The 20,001-nt window shown below is 42.9% G+C and overlaps 1 protein-coding gene across 1 annotated transcript; it reads right to left on the bottom strand.

Moving 5' to 3' along the window:
* Positions 1–5,891: 5,891 nt before the first annotated feature.
* LOC145403710 (uncharacterized) lies at positions 5,892–18,502 on the bottom strand. Its single transcript, XM_080275393.1, has 2 exons — positions 14,686–18,502; positions 5,892–6,127 (listed from the first exon to the last, which is right to left on the bottom strand). The coding sequence occupies exons 1-2, from the start codon at positions 18,500–18,502 to the stop codon at positions 5,892–5,894; spliced, it is 4,053 nt and encodes a 1,350-aa protein (XP_080131519.1).
* Between the last annotated feature and the right edge of the window lie 1,499 nt (positions 18,503–20,001).

Genomic DNA, 20,001 nt, shown 5'->3' with positions numbered 1-20,001 from the left:
TATTGTGTCATTGCGGTTGTGTCATTATGGAGGGTAGAACTTGTGATGTTACAATGGAGCCCCTACATATTGTGAGTCAGCAGGATGCAGTTGACTTCATCAACTCAGGACCAATCGAGGATAAGGTTAGGAGGATGCGGAGGCAGGAGTTAATCTTGGTTGCTCAATCTCTTGAAATTCAGAGCGAGTTAGATAATGCCTTCCCATTAGTTAACTTAATTTGCCACCGACTGTTTGGCACAAATCCATACGAAGTCCCAGGATCCTTGCGAGACCTTGAATCAGTTTCTAGATCAGTTCACTCATCATATGATAATTTAGATGAGGACACTGGCATTCACCAGAAAGAATTTATAGATGCAGAGCAGGCTAAGTGCAACCATGAGTATAGGATGTTACAGCTTCAACTACAGCTTCAGAGGGAGAAGAAGGAGGACGAGAATAGTGAACTACAGGAGGAGAAGATAAAACTGGAGCAGATGAAGCTTAACTATGAAATGCGTATGAATTGCCCAAGTGCCCCAACTAATTTTCCCCATTCTTTTTCACAATTTAGAGCCGTTGAATCCACTAAATTAGTTCCCCCATTCGACGAGTGCGTAGTCCTGGAGTTCTTTGACCGAATTTAGAAGATTGCTATAGGTAACAAGTGGCCCAGAGACTGCTGATCATCTCTAGTTCAGACAGTAAACAAAGGTAAAGCACTGAAGGCCTATGACAGTCTTAACCACAAAGAATCACAGGATTACGAGGTATTAAAGAAAGCCATACTGCACGCATACGAGGTGAGACCTGAAGCTTACAGACAGAAATTTAGGAATTGTAGGAAGCGCTCTCATGACATTTTTGTAGATTTCAGTAGGCAGATGACTGATGAATTTGATCAATGGATGCAAAGTGAGGATGTCTCAGAATCTTATGTTAAGCTTAAGGAACTTGTTGTCCTCGAGAACTTCCTTGGTAAGATTGATACAGATTTAGGACTTACCTTGCTGATAAGAAAGTTAAGAATGCTGCTGAAGCTGCAGTTGATGTAGACTATTATTTATTGTTTAAGAATTTGCATAAGGGTAAGAAAGTTCCTAGGAGTGTTCCTCAGAAGTGTTACCCCTCTCAGCTCCCCAAACAACCATCGCCCAGCTCCACAAATTACTCCACACCCAAACCTGACACACCTCACATTTCCCCAAAACCTACATGCCACCCATTTTTTGCTCATATTGCAAGAGACCAGGTCACACTGTAAACAGATGCTGGCGAAAGTCAGGTGTTGTGAAGCCAGTGAGCTTTGTTTCATCGTGGAGCTCCAGTGGTTACCCCTTCAGTTGGTTCCTCAGTTGTTAGTCAGGGAAACTCTGATGTTTTACCTGCATCTAGGGTTGATGTTGTGCCAGGCTGTGGGAAGAAGGAGACCACATTTGTGTCGAAGCCCACTGTTTCAAGTGGAGCGGTACAGGCGGTGATGAGCAGTGTTGCCCCTGCTACTTCAAATGCCCCCTACCTGTATTCTGGGTCAGTGAAGGAGAATGGCGTGCATTCTCCGTGACACTGGTTCTTCAATTTCTTTGTGGGTAAGGCCAAATAATGAAGTTCTTGATGTTGCAGGAGGAGAGTTTGTTCTGATTAGGGGAGCAACAGGTGCAAAGACTGTGCCGCTAGTTTTTTGTGTGGTTAAATGTCAGTTGTTTGATGGATTGGCACGATTAGGTGCTGTAATTTATTTACCAGAGACTGGTGTTGATGTAATACCTGGCAATGACCTAGTGTGAGGTGAGATCACTTGCAGCCCACCTCCCATCCCGTCGACACCTCCACTCCAGTCCGTGGCGGGACCAGCCCCGCTAGCATCACCGAGGAGAATTGGCCTGTTCCATCCACCAGGAGGATGACGGCGTAGGACCTGTCCTCAGGAGGTCGAGACGTCCTTTTCTCCCTCCGCCCACCTGGACTAGGACCTGCCCTCCCTACGACCGTGTCTGGGCCTCCCTCCTTGGTCTCCATTTGCTATGGGGCTGGGCGAGTCGTTACCACCCTTTTCCATCCAGGGCAACGGGATTGAGGGCAACGGCGGGGCATTTTCCACCTGCAGTTCTTCGTCGGTGCCTTCCACTCAGCGCCGCGCCTCTGTCCACCTCTGCACGTCCTGCCCTGCCCTCCAGGACCATCATTGTGTTTGCCTGCCCTCCTTCTCACGGCCCTTCCCTGCCTTTGCTGCCTCCTCTGCCAGTCGTCGTTGTCCCCCTTATGCTCTCATTTGGAGAGCCACCTTCTGCCACTTCCCTGACGGGCTCTTTGTTTGCCCATTCCCCACCACAGCTGTGGGGAAATTATTACAACACATCACAACAAACAGTGAGGAGATTACCACTCTAGTTTTGTCAGAGGTGCCAGTGCCTGAAGTTCCCCTGCAGGTTGACCCCAATAATGCAGAGGTATTCTCAGTTTGTGCAGTGACTAGGTCCATGTCACGTGCAGAGAGGAGTCAACAGGAGAAGGTTGCTTGTGACAATGAGATATCTTTGGTGGATACATTTATGGGTTCTTTGGAAGATATTCCACCTGTTCCGTTGGAGGAGGTGAACATTGAGAAGGTAAAGGAGTTGCAGTCTGCAGACCAGGAGATTCAGAGGTTGAAGTTGTGTGCAGTGGATGATCTTGAGAAGGAGAAGGGTGGATGTTTTTATGTGAAAGAAGAGATTTTGTGGAGATGGTGGAGACCTCCACATGTGAATGTAGATGACGTGATGTGGGACTGCCATCAGATTATGGTACCTAATGTGTGCAGGCAGGAGATAATTCAACTGGCCCATTCTACTCCATTTGCAGGTTACCTGGGTTTAAAGAAGACCATGGAGAGGTTGTGTGCAGAATTCTACTAGCCCCACATGGCAGCAGATGTGACAAAGTTTGTCAAACATTGTCATACATGTCAAGTAGTGGGTAGGCCGAATAAGTCTGTCCCTCAGGCCTCTCTTGTCCCCATTCCTGCCATTGATCCCCCTTTTTCCAGGTTAATTATTGGTATGGTGGGACCCTTGCGCCCAACTTCTAGGGTAACTCATATCTGCTCACTATCATTGACCCCTCCACGAGGTACCCTGAGGCAATACCTCTACGTTCTATCAAAACTAAGGTAGTGGTTAGAGCTTTGCTAGATTTCTTTACAAAGGCTGGTTTGCCCCATGAGGTTCAGTCAGACAGAGGGTCTAATTTCCATTCCAACCACTTCCAGCAGTCATTAGCTCAACTTGGCATCACAGACATCAAGAGCAGTGCCTACCATCCAGAAACACAAGGTGTCCTAGAGCTTTACCACCAGACGCTCAAGAATATGCTCCCCAAGTACTGTCTGGAGCTCTCTAAGGACTGGGACCGAGGTGTGCCGTTCCTCCTGTTTGCTATGAGGGAAGTTCCCGTGGAGAGTTTGGATTTCTCTCCTAACAAGCTCGTGCTTGCCCATCGAGTTCGGGGTCCCCTGAGCTTGCTTAAGGAAACTTGGAGCAGTAACCTTGCTGAGAGCCAGAGCTTACTCTGTTATGTTCAGGGCTTCAAGACCCATATGAGTGAGACTCTGGAGCTGGTCCAGGAAAATCTGAAGCAGGTACAGGAAAACATGAAGGTGTGGTATGATCAAAAGGCTAAGCTGAGGGAGTTCAAGGTCAGCGACGAGGTTTTGGTGTTGCTGCCACTGCAGGGTCAGCCGCTGGCTGCTATGTTTAGAAGTCCTTACCCTGTAATGCGGCATATTGGAGACACCAACTACCTGGTGGAGACCCCCGACAGAAGGAAGAAGCACCAACTGTGCCATGTGAACATGCTGAAGCCATACCATCATGCACCAGATTCTCCGGCTCCCATACACCTCGTCTCCGCCACTGCTGCTGCTGCTGAGGAGGGTGTTGATTACGGCTTCTTTGAGGTGGACTGCAAGTTTCCAGATTGTAGCTGGGTGAAGAATGATGAGGCGGAGTCCACTCTCAACTCCAAGTTAGCACATCTGCCTCAGGACCAAGCATTGCAGTTGGTTGCCTTCTTGTCAACTTACAAGGAAGTGTTCAGCAGTGCCCCTGGGAAGACTGAGTGGATTCAGCACGACGTGGATGTGAGTGACGCCGTTCCTGTGAAGTTGCCCCCTCATCGGGTTAGTCCTCAGCGTGTTGGCGTGCTGTGTCGGGAGCTCAATTATATGTTGGATCATGGGCTTATATCCCCTTGTGCTAGTCCCTGGAGTTCCCCTGTGATGTTGCAGCCTAAACCAGATGGCACCACAAGATTTTGCATAGACTACAGACAGGTGAACGTGCTAACCAAGACTGATGCATACCCATTGCCCCGGCTTGAGGTCTGTATCAATTGCATCAGCTCGTTTAGTTATATCACCAAGTTAGATCTCAAAAAAGGCTCCTGGCAAGTGCCTTTGACTGAACACAAGTTCAATACCTCGGTTATGTAGTTGGTCATGGTTGTGCACGCCCCCCTGATGCTGAGGTGGAGGCAATAAAGAGTTTCAAGGCACTACAAAACAGGCACGAGCTCTGGAGATTCCTCGGCAGTATTGGTTACTACCATCATTTTTTTAAAGAACTTTGCAACAATAGTCACCCCTCTCACTGAATTGCTTAAAAAAGACAGAAAATACATCTGAACTGATGTGTATCAGAATAGTTTTGATGCAGCCAAGGAGATCTTATGTAATTATCCAGTTATGGCTGCACCAAACTTTAATAAGACATTTAACCCACAATGTGCCGGACACCCCAAACATAAAGTTGCACGCCAGTGCTGGCCAATTTTCGTTTTAAAGGCTAAAATGATAGGTTATGGTGTAAAAAAAAAAAAAAAAAAGAAATATGACCATTAAAAGACTTACCGGAGGCTACAAGTGCGTTTTCTGGAAGTCCCCGGCCTGCCCGTCTGGTTTGGTTTCCCAGAAGGCCTGCAGCGAAGGTGAGAGAAAACCTCGTTTTCTATGAAAGTAAACTCATGTATTCTGGCCAACGTTACTCTGGGAAGGTGTAGGAATGTTTTTTTTTAACACTTTTCAGTTCACTTCATCCGCATACAATTTTTTCTCTTGATTTCATACAGAAAACATTTTTTTTTTTTTCAAATAAATCAATTAGTACTGCAACACCTGTCATATGTCATGTATCTCTCTCTCTGTGCATCCTTCATCTTACATTTACGGTAACTTACAAACAACTTTACTTCACTGGGTAATGCACTTATACTTACAGTAAATAATTTACAACATGCCTTCAGTATACACAGGCACTGTAAGAGAATTTCTGTGTGTCTCACTGTGAATACATCGTCTTACACTTACGATACCATCATTACTTCACTACATACAGTCCCTACACTTAAGAGAAAATATTTACAAGAGTCTTTCACTGTCTTACTCAATAGTTTTGAAGAGTGTGGTACTCCTTAAAGCAAGGATAGATGCACAGACCAAGGTTGCATTGTACACACATATACCTAGAGTCCTTCTGCTAAGTACGTGACCTTGCGGTGCTATTTGCACACACATGACACCACTGTGGATTCTGACGAGTCTCAGTGGAAAGGATGATCATGGGGAAGTGGTGACCAGTGAGGCGGATAGGTGTTGCAGCGGTGTGGCAGTGGCGAGCGACAGTCCTTTCCTCTGAGTATTCCCCCAGAATTTCCTGCACCAGTTCACAAATATAGCCCTCAAAGGTCTCCTTTATGCCGGTTACCTGAGCGTGGAGCAGGTGAGCATTTAGGACTTTGATATCGCGGATGTGGAAGAACAGTTTCTTGTACCACTTCATCATAGGCCTGGCACAATCCACACTGGAAATCATCGTGTCTGACTGATCTGCCTGTCGCATATTTACATTGTAGGCCAGGACAGGTTCTGGTTTCTAGACGTGGCGCCGCCCTTCTCTTCTGTAGTCAATGCTGTCAGTGCGGTGTACAAGTGACCTGTGTACAGACGAGAGGAGGAAGACTTCTCTGTTGTGATACCAGTCTGTTGCTAGGATGTTGTTGGCCTTGTAAAATACAACTTCCTTCCTTTGCAGCTTCCTCCCCACCTTTACCATGTGCTCGCAGCTCTTTTTCACAGTGCCACACAGACCTTCTCCTGAAGTGAAGGTACCTGGCCAGAAGGGGGCTTGTGTACCAGTTGTCCAGGTACAGGACGTGCCCACAATGAAGATACTCATCGATCATCGTCTTCACCACGGCCCCAGACAGTCCCAAGGTTCGATATTTGACGATGTCTGTCTGAACACCTGTGTACAGGACTGTGTCCTGCACATGCCCAGTCTTACAGTCGCACATCACGAAGATTTTGAAACCAAACCTGTGCCTTTTGCTGGGGATATATTGCCTGAAGGCAATATATCCCTCCATAGCACAAGGCTTTCGTCTATGACGAGGTCTCTGTAGGGAGAAAAGGAGGTACGAAATTTCTCACGTGGGTGATCGAAAATCACAGGTATCCTCCTCATACTGTCTGTGTTGTTTGCGTTTGCAGGGTCAAGTTGGTCAAAGAAATGCAGTCGGCTTAGGATGTATTGGAACCGATTCCTCCCCATTACTTTCCCAAAGATAGGTGTTTCCATTAATGGATCTATGGTCCAGTAGGAGGGGAGCTGGTTCTTTTTCAAAATCCCCATCTAAAGTACAAGGCCTAGGAACACATACATCTCGTTTAGGCTCACATCCACCTCAAACAACTGGCTATGTGGCGTCTGTGTTGCCCCTGCATGCTCAAAGGCAGCAAAGGTGTTTGTAAGGGCTACAATTCTCAATACAAAGTTCACAATAAAGAAATTTCTAAAGAAATCCAGCCTATTTGAAGTTGGGGTTAGTTCAGGTACAGTACACCCAGCAACATTCTCGTATGTGAACGGGTGTATTTCTGAAACAAAGTCACTCCCATCCTCCCACTCCCACGTCAGTTCCTCCTCATCACTATCATCATCTTCCTCATCCAAGGGCCGTGGGGAAGAGTGGGGAAGTGTGGGGAAGGAGGGAAAAGTCTCACTAGAGGTGCTGGGAAGTGTGGAGGATAGAAGAACAATTTCCCTCGATGTGCTGGGAAATGTAGCAAAAGGAGGAATACTTTCACGATATGTGCTGGGTGTGGGGAATTGGGAACACTTTCTGTGGATGTGCTGTGTGCGGGGAATGGGGGAACACTTTGTCCTGAGGTGCTAGGGCAGGCTGGGTCACCTGGGTGCGAGGGATGGCGTGGGCGAGATGAGTCACCTGCGTCCCCAGCCAGTGGAATGTTCCCAAATCTCCCTATCTTCCTCCTAACACTTCCAACCCCATGTGAAGAAATCCTCAGATTCCCCAGCCACCCAGAAATACTAGAAGCCCCACCTTCCTCATCTGAATCCTCCTCATCACGTAAGGCTAAGTGACGACATGCTGATGGCCTCATCCCTCGGGTACTAGCATACCCCACATACCTGGATTTCCTTGGTGTGGGTATTTCCTCCTCACTGGTACTTTCCTCTTATCTTGCACATCATCGTCAATGTCACTTTCGCCAGTGTAGGGCACCTTCAGTAGCTCCTGAATCTCATCTGAGAGACCGGGCAAGACATGACTGAACAGTATCAGTGGCACAAGCAGAGTGAGGCTGAGTGAGGGCAATGACTCAGCACATGAGTGTGTAGGCCTGAGCGCCTGAGGCAAGGTGGTGGAAGAGTTGATGTACATACTCACCACTTTTTGCACACCTAGTTTGAAAATTGCGCTCTCCATGATTTTTTGAAACAAATGACGTTTTAAAACGGCACTGGCACTGGGCAGGTTAAACTTGCTGAAGATGCTAGTAATGTGGATGCAGGAGCTGTGTTAATGCAGGACAATGATCATGGCGTTGAGCATCCTGTTTGTTATTTCAGTAAGAAGTTTTCTATTCCTCAGCGTACTTATTCTGTTATCGAAATGAACTATTAGCCCTGATCCGCGCCAGGCAGCACATTCCTGTGTATATCCCTGCATTTGGACTTACTGTCATTGTATATACTGATCATCACCCACTCAAATTTCTGCATAATTTGAAGATGAAGACTCAGCGATTGACACATTGGAGATTGTTCCTTCAGTAGTTTCATTTGGATATTAGACATATTAAGGGTGTTGACAATATCATCACTGATTGTTTGTCACATTCTTAAGAACGAAATTTCCTAAGGGAAAATTCTTTCTTAGGTGTGGGCATGTTACATGTGTAAGAATGTATATGTATTTTTGTGTATATTATGCATGTATGTATAGTGTGTGCATGTCGCTGGGCGTGTGCGTACGTGCGTCGATGCTGTGCACACCAGCATCTATTCACATGCACTCACTCATGTTGTTGCCTGTTTAGTGCATACACATTTATAAAGTCGTAGTTAAGTCTGTTTGCTCTCTCAATGTGGATGTGACTAAAATTGTTTTTAATATCAGTGACTTACTGTGGAGCTTGAACTGGCGACATAAAGATTTGTATTCACCAGCGATATTTATAACGGTTGGAGTAAGGTGACTAGCTCTTGTCTGTATATTTCTCGTCTGCCCTCCAACTGCATATTGACGCGTGCATACAGCCGGAGGGTATGAGGCGGAAAATTTTGAATGGAGACAGAGTTTTTGTGGGATTGGTGTCGAGAGAGGGACTGTTTGGACTGAAGATCAGAGAGGGAGGAGAAGCAGTATTTTGTGTGTTGTATATACTTCTGAAAAATTTTTCACTTCGTATCAACATCCAACCGCAACATTAATGTTACTGTATTATCATTATTATTTGTGGCAACTGAGTGCAGCTTAGTTATCTCTTTTTGTATGATTTTATTTCTTTTGCCTGGCAAATTTGTTCCTAGACTTTAGTGTACCGGTAATTATTTAGGGTATTATCAGGTGGATTGTTTTTCTCATTCTTTTGTGATTTATCTCATTGAAAATTTGGTAAGTAATATTTGCTTGTATTATAATAGGTATTTTTCACTGTGTTTATTTTGCATTTGCTTACGTCAGCTAATTTTATTTACTTTCGAACCTATGTTGTGAGATTGGAGTTAGTGTTTTTATTCTTTTTCATCAGTTAAATCTATCTATATACCTAGGCTGCTTCCCCCAAGGAAAGGGAGGTAGCCAAGACAGGATGACACACTCCCCATTTACTCATCTATTCAAACACATTCATTCACATCTTAGCCCCAAAGGGGAGAAGGGACAGATCCTCACCGCACCACACCACACAAGGGTCGATTACACAGTGCAATCAGTGACATCCGCAGCAGGGCCCGACAGCAGAGCTGGTTTACCCCTGCCAAATCATAATAAACCCATCTCCTTACCCGCACCTGACCTGACAAGCTGATCAGACCAAATGGGGGATAATATCCCCTCAGGGCTGCGTCATCATTTATTCATTCACAATTTCTCTCCATTTATTTCTGTCATGCACAGCCACTCTTCCTTGCTCAACAGACATCCCTCTCGCATCCAGCACTCTCTTCACACTGTCCATCCATCCTATTCGTGGTCTTCCTCTCAGCCTTACACCTCTCACATTAGATCTAGTTATCTCTTTCACCAATCGCTCATTATCTATTCTCTTCATATGCCCAAACCATCGCAACACCCTTTGCTCAACTCTACCAATCATCTCCCGAACAACTCCAGTTCTCCTTCGCACTTCATCATTTCGCACTCGATCCATTCGCGTCACTCCACACATACTCCTCAGACACCTCATCTCCATTACATTCAAACTTTTCCTCTCTGCTACACCCATATTCCATGTTTCAGTCCCATACAACGCAGTCGGTACCACAACACCCTCATACAGCCGTCTCTTTACATCCATTCTAAGCGAATGACATCTACACACTTTTTTCATTCCTCACAGCACCTTACTTCATTCATTCTAAACTTCTGCATCTATTCTTCCATCCTCAGCAACATGTGATCCTAAATATTTAAAACTACATCTCAAGCAACTCACCATTCAAAACTATATTCATCCCCCTACCATCTACCAATCTCGTACACTTCATCACTTTACTCTTGTTCTCATTTACTTTCAATTTCCTCTTTTCACACACCCTTCCAAACTCCTCTACCAACTGTCTCAATCTCTCCTCTGAATCAGCCACTAATGCAGTATTATCTGCAAACAGCAGCTGCTTCAGATTCCACTCTCCACCATCAACATCACCAGACTCAGACCTCCCCCTAAAACTCTTGCATTCACCTCCCTTACAACACCATCCACATAAATATTAAACAACCAAGGCGACATCACACATCCCTGTCGCAGTCCCACTCTCATGGGAAACTAATCACTGACAGCATTTCCCACACTTACACACGCTCTATTATTTACACAAAATCTTTTCACCCCTTTCAGTAACCTACCATCAAGTCCATACAATCTTAAAACAGTTCACAAAGCCTCCCTATCAATTCTGTCATACACATCCTTGCCTTTCGCTAAATACTTTTCACACACTTGTCTCACAGCAAACACCTGATCCACCCATCCCCTCCCTCTCCTAAAGCCACACTGCTCATCACCAATCACTCCCTCTGTACCCTCTCTAACTCACATAATTAACACTCTGCCATACACCTTACCTATAACACTCAACAGACCTATACCCCTAAAGCTAGTACATTCATACTTATCACCGTTGCCTTTATACAACGGGACCACATAAGCATTTGCCCAGTCAATTGGCACCATACCTTTCACAAAGCATACATTCAACAATCTTACTAACCAGTCAACAATGGTCACTCCACCACCCTTCAGGCATTCCACAGCACACCCATCCATACCTGCAGCTTTCCCTGTTTTCATCTCCTCTACTGCTTTCTCCACTTCCTCCTTCGTGATCAAAGAATCGTTCAACTCTCCCAACACATTTATTCATTGCACCCTTCCATCCGCCAAAATCTCAGTCACCCTGTCCTCCTCTACATTTAACAATCTTTCAAAATACTCTGCCCATCTCTTCCTTACTGCATCCATCTCAATTAACATCCTTCCCTCCTCTGCTTTTACTCGCTCTTCCTTCCTAACTCTCCTTTTCGCACCCTTTTCACCTCCTTCCAGAACATTTTCTTATTCTGTTGAAAATTCTCAGTCAGTCGCCTACCCCACCTTTCATCTGCTGCCACTTTAGCATCATGCACTGCCCTTCTCGCCCTATTCCTCTTTTCCTTATACCTCTCATATGACACCTCATCCTTCCTCTGCAGCCACACTTCATATGCACGTATCTTGTCACCCACAGCCATACTTACTTCCTCACACCACCATTCACTTCCTTTTCTTACACCACCACCCACATGTCCCACACCACACACCTCTTTTGCATGCCCCACCACAGCACTCTTAAACAACTGCCATTCCTCCTCCACACTGCCATTTTCCTGATCATTGCATTCCACTCATCTCTCAATTTCTCCTGATACTCTATCATTTTCTCTCTTTTATCCAACTCACTCACTTTCAAAACCTCCCTGCCACACCTAACCCTCCTAGCTCTCACCCATCTCTTACCTACTCTTAACTTTCCCTTCACCAGGTAGTGGTCAGACATACCTCCACCTTCCCCTCTCAGAACTCTCACATCCAACAATCTTCCTATTACATTCCTAGACACAACCACATAGTCCATCAATGCTTTATCCACAACCATTCCACCCTCCTGTCTCACCCATGTATACTTATAAATATTTTTCTTCTCGAACAGCGTATTTCCAATCACCATCTCTCGCCCATCACACATTCCTATCATTCGTTCCCCATTTTCCTTTCTTCCAGGCACACCATGCATACCAACTACACCTTCAACTGCTACATTTCCCGCTCTAGTATTCAGATCTCCCATCATTACCACATTCACATTCGCTCCAAAACTCTGCAGACACTCATCAACATCATTCCAGAAAGACTCCTTCTCTTCTTCATCCTTTCACTACCAGGCCCATATGCACTCACAAACACCCACAACTCACGTTCAGATTTCGCTTTCACAGTCTCGATGACACCTCCTTCCATTCAATTACACACTGCTGTACTTCCGGACTCACTAACAAGGCCACATCTTCTCTTGCCCTTCCTCTATCAACACCTGACAATCTTCCATTCACACTTCCAAACATAGACTGACCCTTCCCTTTCATTTTCGTCTCACTCAGTTAAATATTTGATCATTTCCCTTTTCACTTGTGATTTTTCTCTTTTCTTACGCAGTCAAATTTAGTTATCTTGTGTTGGCTACTCCCATCTCGTACCAATATATATATATATAATATATATATATATATATATATATATATATATATATATATATATATATATATATATATATATATATATATATATATATAAAGATCTAATTAAATACTTCCATATACGAGTCTGTGCGTAGATAGGAATATAGCCAGATGGATTATGACAGACTGACAGAAAGAAACAGAGAGTGATAGCAGAGATGGGACGACAGCAAGGAGAGGGAGAAATGGATATTCAAAGGATTACAGTGTGCATCAAGTGAAAGTATGAATGGGGTCTGTATTGTTATTCAGGTTTGACAACATGGCCGCACTGTCTTCCAAACATCCACCCGAATAACATCAGTCCACATACAGTATAGATAATTTCACACACGACAGCTGCCAGACCTAAACTCGGGGCCCCTCTGCTCAGCTCCTTAACCTCGTACCAACTGACTCCAGGACTCCCGGTCCGGCTGTGAGCCAGGCTTGAAATATGGCCACGTGACTGGCTACTAATAGTTTATCACAAACTGCCGCCATTCGGCTTGTTTCACACGTTAACCGTACAGCTTAAATTTAACCATTCATAAACAAGTATCAGTTAAAACATTGAACCTCGCAAATACAACATTTTCAAGACATTCCAATATTAACTAATATTAACAGTACACTATGATTATACATAAATGTAACTTAAGCTTATATCACTAACAGTACCAAATCACCCAAGGGTATCAACATACTCCTCGTTATTCCAATAAACAATCAGTGAAATCTTAATACATACAATATACAGTATATACAGTATTTACACATAAATAATCCTACACATATACATCCACAATTGTGATAGACAAATATGCATCTAAATAATCACCATAGAATAGTAATACAAAAATATCGTGATTTCTGATAATCACGATACACTCCCCGCCTGACATTTAAGCTATCTTGATTACTGCTCCTCCACCGGAAGAAGTACAACTAAGCTATGAACTGATCTGGTTACATTTACATCCCGTTGGCCTGAATATTTGCCTCCTGGCTTATTAATTTTATACCGGAGCAACACATCCCTGACCTTTCCATCTTTACTTCTGAGAGCACTTACGACCTGTGCCATTTTCCATTCCCCTTTCAATACATTAGAATCCTTTACCAAGACTATATCTCCAGTCTGGACATTCCGTACATCTACATGCCATTTCTGCCTAATAAGCAGACTAGGGAAATAGTTTCGCATCCATTTCTTCCAGAATGAATCAATAATTCTGTTCATGAATGCATGCCTCTTACTAAAATTGCTACTTTCATCCCACATCCCACTTGGCACTGTGACTGTAGAACGACCCAAAAGAAGATCATTAGGACGAACAACAGAAACATCTTTGAGGTCAGATACTTTGTTACATCCAATCGGTCTTTCATTGAGAAGGTTAGCTACCTCAAACATTACTGTTTGTAACTCGCCATATGACAAGATACAGTCCCCAACAATTCTACACAGGGATCTCTTAACCAACCTAATCAAGGCCTCACTGCATCCGTTCTGCCACGGTGCATCTGCTGACTTATTAAACTCCCAAGAAAGACCCTCAAATCTTCCAAATTCAGTTAATTCCTTAAGATTCCACTTAGAAACCATGTCTCTCAACTCCTTGTTTGCTGACACCAACTGAGCACCATTATCTGAGAACACCTTTCTTGGAAAACCTCTAATAGATGTGAATCTTTTAAATACCTTAAGGAAGCTGCCAGTATCATAGCCTTCTGCAACATCTATATACACAGCTCTGGTAGCCATACAATTAAATATGACTCCATATACCTTCCTTTTCACCCTTCGTTTTACAGAATCACAAACAGAATAAGGTCCAAAAAGATCAAGTGATACATTGAAAAATGGTGGTGAAGGTTCAAGTCTCTCTTTTGGTAATTCGCCCATGCATTGAGAGGTCACTTTCTTGTCAATCATACGACAGGTGGTACAGTGCCGTTTCACAGATTTAATAACTCTTCTAGCACCAGGCACCCAAAATTTTAACTGCAATTTAGCAAGACAAGCCTCTACACCATCATGATTTTCCTGATGTATCTGACTAATGTATAGTTTTGTGAATGGGTGGTCTGATGTTAAAAGAATGAATTCATCACGGTTCCAATTAGCTTTCATCCACTTCGATATTCTGGTTCCTACCACTACTACTTTCTGATCATTTAGCGTGGGCCCCAGTCGTTTGAACCTAGTCCTCCAATCTGGATGGATTGAGACTTGAACTTGTCTGATCCAGTAATTCTCTGCTGCTTGTAGGCATTCTGCGGTAGGCTCTTCACACAATCCTTTCAATGACTTTGCCTTGACAACTTGCATTACCCGAGCTGTGACTGAAAGCAGTTTCTTGTAGCTGCTAAACCTACCAATATCTATCACTGTCTTTACCTCCTTAGCCTCACATGCATGGGTAGTTGCTTTCACAAACACAGTATCAGGTACATCTCCCTCAAAACTCTGCTTCACCGGCCATTGATCATGATCTAAGTAGAGAAATTCTGGGCCTCTTTGCCACACAGAATCTGGTCCTAATTCTGATGGGGTACACTCCCTTGTTGTCAGGTCTGCTGCATTATTTTCAGATGGCACCCAATACCATTCTGTTGGTTTTGTCCTAGATTGGATTTCAGCCACCCTATTTGCAACAAAAGGATTAAATCTAAAGGATTCCTTTTGAATCTGAGCTCGTACTATAGAGGAGTCTGTGATATGAATAACTCTTTGGAACTTAAACTGCATTTCCCTTTCAATTGTAGATCTCAAACGACTAGCTACAACAGCACCACATAATTCTAATCTCGGTATACTGATCTGTCTTGTTGGTGCAATTCTGTTTTTGGAGCACAATAGATATGATCTAACTGAACCATCAGACAATTCCCATCTGACGTATGCAGCGGCCCCATATGCTTTCTTACTACCATCAGAGAAAACAACCAATTCTGGGTGGCCTACGGTGGGTATCGGTTTTATACATCTGGGAAATTCCAACTCTTCTAACAGGAACATCATCTCAAACAGTGATTTTGCCTTTTCATACAAAATTTCATTAATTGGTTCATCCCACCCTCTTGGTCGATCCCCCTCACTGTCTGTAACTACATCTCTCATCAATAGCTTAGCTTTAAGGGTAAATGGAGTAATAAATCCAAGAGGATCATACAAGGTTGCAATCTGACTAAGAATCATGCGCTTCGTCAACTGGCTTGGCAAACGCCTTTCTAGATCACCTAACAAAACATCTGGTTCAGACCTTCCTTGACGAGTTTTCCTTGAAAAATTGAGTTTGGCTTTGAACAAAAAGATATCCTCCTTAGGTTTCCAATCTAGACCTAAAACCTTTTCATGATTTGTATCCAAAACTTTCTCACTGATGCATCCATCATCTCCAGACATGATCCACTGTTTCATTACAAATCCTCCTGCTTCCAACACTTCTTCCACTTGTCCCATCCTTTCAACAGCTATTTCGGAACTATCAAAGCTTCCTAACACATCATCCACATAAGAATCTTCAATAATAGTCTTTATAGCCAAAGGATATTCCTCATTCATTTGAGCAGTCTTCCTCAATGCCACCATAGCTATTGCCCCCCCTGGTTTATCTCCAAATGTCACAGTCTTCAGTATATAATGATCAGGAACTTTCTCTGCATCTAAATCTCTCCATAGAAATCTATGAGTATGCATATCAAACTCTGATATTTTAACACTGTTGTACATTTTCTTGATATCGCCAACTATGCCAATCCTATTTTGTCTGAAACGCAAAAGAATCCCCAACAAATTATTTAGAACATCAGGCCCTTTAGCAAGAAAATCATTTAGAGCCATTCCTTGAAATGATGCAGCTGAATTAAACACAATCCTTAGAGGTGTTGACTGAGATTCTGGCTTATGGATTTCATGGTGTGGCAAGTAAAAAGTAGGGCCCTCATAACTCTCCAATTCTTGTTGGGTCAACTTCTGCGCAACTCCTCTAGATACCATGTCATTAATTTGTTCCTGATACTTTAAACAGTACTTCATTCCCATCTTTTTTAATCTTTTCTCTGTAGCTCTTAATCGAGCCAAAGCCATGGGGAAGTTATTAGGTAACTTAGAAGGGTCACAGATCCAAGGGTATTCTGAAATCCAACATTTATTTCCCCTATCATAGTGCAATCCATCTTCAATAAGTCTAAGTTCCCTTTCTTCCTTTATAGTTAAATTTCCTTTAATGGAACAACCTCCACACTTGCATCCCCCACATCTTGGGGTACACAAAGTTCCTAAGCTTTCAGTCAAAAAGTATTCTTCAATTACTTGACAAGGGTTTAGCCGAGATGTAAGAAGCCACTCTTCAGGCTTAGAACATGCAACATGATTCACCTGAACATTAAGGCTAACGCTTTGCTTTCTTTCTCCATCTATACTTCCTCTAAGGCAAAATCCAAAGTCATTAGCCAACAGTTGAAGACTGTGCACTGTTTTTACAACTTGAGGTAAAAGAGCACAGTAATCTGATCCAATCAATAACTCAATACGTCCGCTGGGTCTCTTTAACTGCCATTCCTGTAACCCAAACATATGTGCAAATGGAGTCACGTCTATCTCACTTGACACACCAGTGATTTCAGTTATACCACAGGCATCAATTATTTTTTCCCTCCCAAATTTATCTTTCAACAAGACTTTATACACGTAACTTTCTACCTGTTCTGTTTGCGCACCAACCTTGGTTAAAGTTAAACTCACAGGAGTCCCAACAAGACCCAGTTTCCGTGCCATCCTATTGGTGATTAAACTTAAATTACTTCCTGGATCATAAAGGGTGGGTATTACCTGATTAGCACTGTTCACATAACCCGTCATGAGCATTACTCCATCTCTTGTCACATGGCTACTTGATGCTTCCACAGTAGTACTTCCATGGCTAATGAATATGGGATGAAGGGCAGAATGATGATATTTTCCACAGCATTCCCCATCTACCAGAACTCTACATGAATATCCTTGACTGCAATTCCTTGCTAAATGTCCTTCCTTCAAGCACATATAACATATACCCTTAGATTTCAGAAATTCAAATTTTGTCTCCTTAGGCCACTGTTTAAAGGTTGCACAATCTTTTAGATCATGAGTATCAGACTCATGCACACAACATCTCTTGGTATTTCCCTTTGGTCCAAAATTTGACCCATTTCTGCTTGGCATTCCCTGAAACTTATTACTAGCAAAGGATAAGTTAGATAAACATTTGAACATTTGATTTTGAAATTTTTCCTGACCTGTAGCTAACTGCTTAATCGCCTCTGCAAGTTCAGAGTCCTTGGAAGTCTCTTCTTCACACACATGAACTGTCGCCCTAGCACTTGCAATCCTTGACTCATCTTGCAAATACTCTATAACTTTGCGCTGTTCAGTCAAGAATGTTACTAAGCTTTTAAACCTGTCAGTACCGATAGACTGTACCTTTATTGCCCATTCTCTTTTCAAAGTAGGTGGCAACAATCTCTCCACTTGAGTAATTACAGTAGTGTTTTCAAGTTCCTGTAACTGACCCAAATTATCAATATCCAACCACACTTTCTCTACAGTATTAATCATGTTAATAAGCCTTTTATTGTCACCTTCAACCACTGGTTTAGTTGCTCTGATATCTCCTAAAATAGAATCTATCATTTTAGCTGGATCACCATAAGTCTCTTTCAGACGAGCCCACATTCGGTTATAATCGTCTAAATCTTCCACTAATTTCCTAGGTTCACCTTCCAAGGAATTCCTCAGCACGTACGGGTCCATTCCTTGCTGAGACACAACTAACCTTTCATAATCCTTAACAAAAGTAGGAAATGCTCTGACAGAACCACGAAATTTAGGAGGCTCCAGTTTCTTTATGGCAAGTGATGGTTTTTGTTTCACCTTCCCAGTCTCAGTTATCAAAATATTATAAACTTCATGTTTTATATTTTCAAGTTCAGTTATGTATTGTTCATACTCATCATAAGGTTCAGATTCCTTTAAAAGAGCGATCATTTCCTCATTCCTTTCATCCACCACTTTGAAGCACGTACTAACCTCCTCATACATTCGTTGAAGCACTTCACATGATAACTTCTTTCCGTGGGCTTCCTTGAAGATGTTGACCTTCCTAGTGAACCTTCTCTTGGCTGCTGTCCGGTTTTTCTTGAGCTCATCCATGGTTGCGTGTTGTTGAATTGTATTGTTATTCAGGTTTGACAACATGGCCGCACTGTCTTCCAAACATCCACCCGAATAACATCAGTCCACATACAGTATAGATAATTTCACACACGACAGCTGCCAGACCTAAACTCGGGGCCCCTCTGCTCAGCTCCTTAACCTCGTACCAACTGACTCCAGGACTCCCGGTCCGGCTGTGAGCCAGGCTTGAAATATGGCCACGTGACTGGCTACTAATAGTTTATCACAAACTGCCGCCATTCGGCTTGTTTCACATGTTAACCGTACAGCTTAAATTTAACCATTCATAAACAAGTATCAGTTAAAACATTGAACCTCGCAAATACAACATTTTCAAGACATTCCAATATTAACTAATATTAACAGTACACTATGATTATACATAAATGTAACTTAAGCTTATATCACTAACAGTACCAAATCACCCAAGGGTATCAACATACTCCTCGTTATTCCAATAAACAATCAGTGAAATCTTAATACATACAATATACAGTATATACAGTATTTACACATAAATAATCCTACACATATACATCCACAATTGTGATAGACAAATATGCATCTAAATAATCACCATAGAATAGTAATACAAAAATATCGTGATTTCTGATAATCACGATACAGGGTCTATGTGCAAGACTTGGTAAGGTTAGTTTGCGATCTTCCGTGAAGGATGTAACCGAATGAGGGAACGCAGATGAATTAGTATTAAATTAGGATACAACCCTCCTCAGGTAGACCTAGGTCTGACAGACCCAGGCTTTTTTTTTTTTTTTTTTTTTTTTTTTGATTGTATAGTTCAGTAAATTATGGATGTCTGGGATCCCTGTTCTTCTCAATAGCTTCCTAACTTTTCGTGCCTATGCAGGGTGTAGGAGGGTTACTTTCGTGTCTGTTTTGTCCAATATATCACTCACAACTCCATGTCGGGTCCGTGAGACCCAGGTGTACCTGAGGAGGGGGAAGAATTTTTCAATATGAGTTTGCAAATTGATTTTATGTTGTGTTGGATCCACTATGTCAAGAATTAAGGTCCTCCATCCTTCAAGTTGTGACACAAGTGCTAGGCTTACAGTGTACTTTGTTTTCGTGACTGGAAAAAAAAAAAAAAAAAAAAAACTTTTACCTTGTTTTTTTTCATAATTTTTGAAAAAATGTGTGGATTTCAATTAATTAAAACTTACTCGCATAGTTTTGTAACTGATAAGACGTAATACGCTGCAGGATATTCAGAAATTCATTATATAAAACATGTGTGATGCTACAGCATATTTGAAGCTGGGTCTAACAGACCCAGGTGTACCTCAGTTGTAAGCTAAATTGTAGGTCTATCAGAGGAGGGTTAAAGACTAGAAAATGATGTGGCCTTACAGCATTATGGGAAAATCCTTCCTACAGGGGATTTTCATTCCCGCTTTTTATCGTGTTTACAGTGTTATGGATGTTCCCACTTAACCTGGTGTCATTTTTCC

This window comes from Coenobita brevimanus, chromosome 61, assembly GCF_032717465.1.
Source record: "Coenobita brevimanus isolate Jiangsu-jjx chromosome 61, ASM3271746v2, whole genome shotgun sequence".
Lineage (NCBI taxonomy): Eukaryota > Metazoa > Arthropoda > Malacostraca > Decapoda > Coenobitidae > Coenobita > Coenobita brevimanus.
Note: the sequence above shows the minus strand (reverse complement) of the source record. Positions and strands in the feature narration are given on the sequence as shown.

Bases quoted from the DNA above. Each gene is read 5' to 3' on its own strand.
- LOC145403710 (XM_080275393.1), bottom strand. From the start codon at position 18,502: ATGGATGAGCTCAAGAAAAACCGGACAGCAGCCAAGAGAAGGTTCACT. The intron at 6,128-14,685 runs GTAGGTTTAGCA...CCTTCTGGCCAG, and splicing joins AAAGACAGTGATAGATATTG to GTACCTTCACTTCAGGAGAA.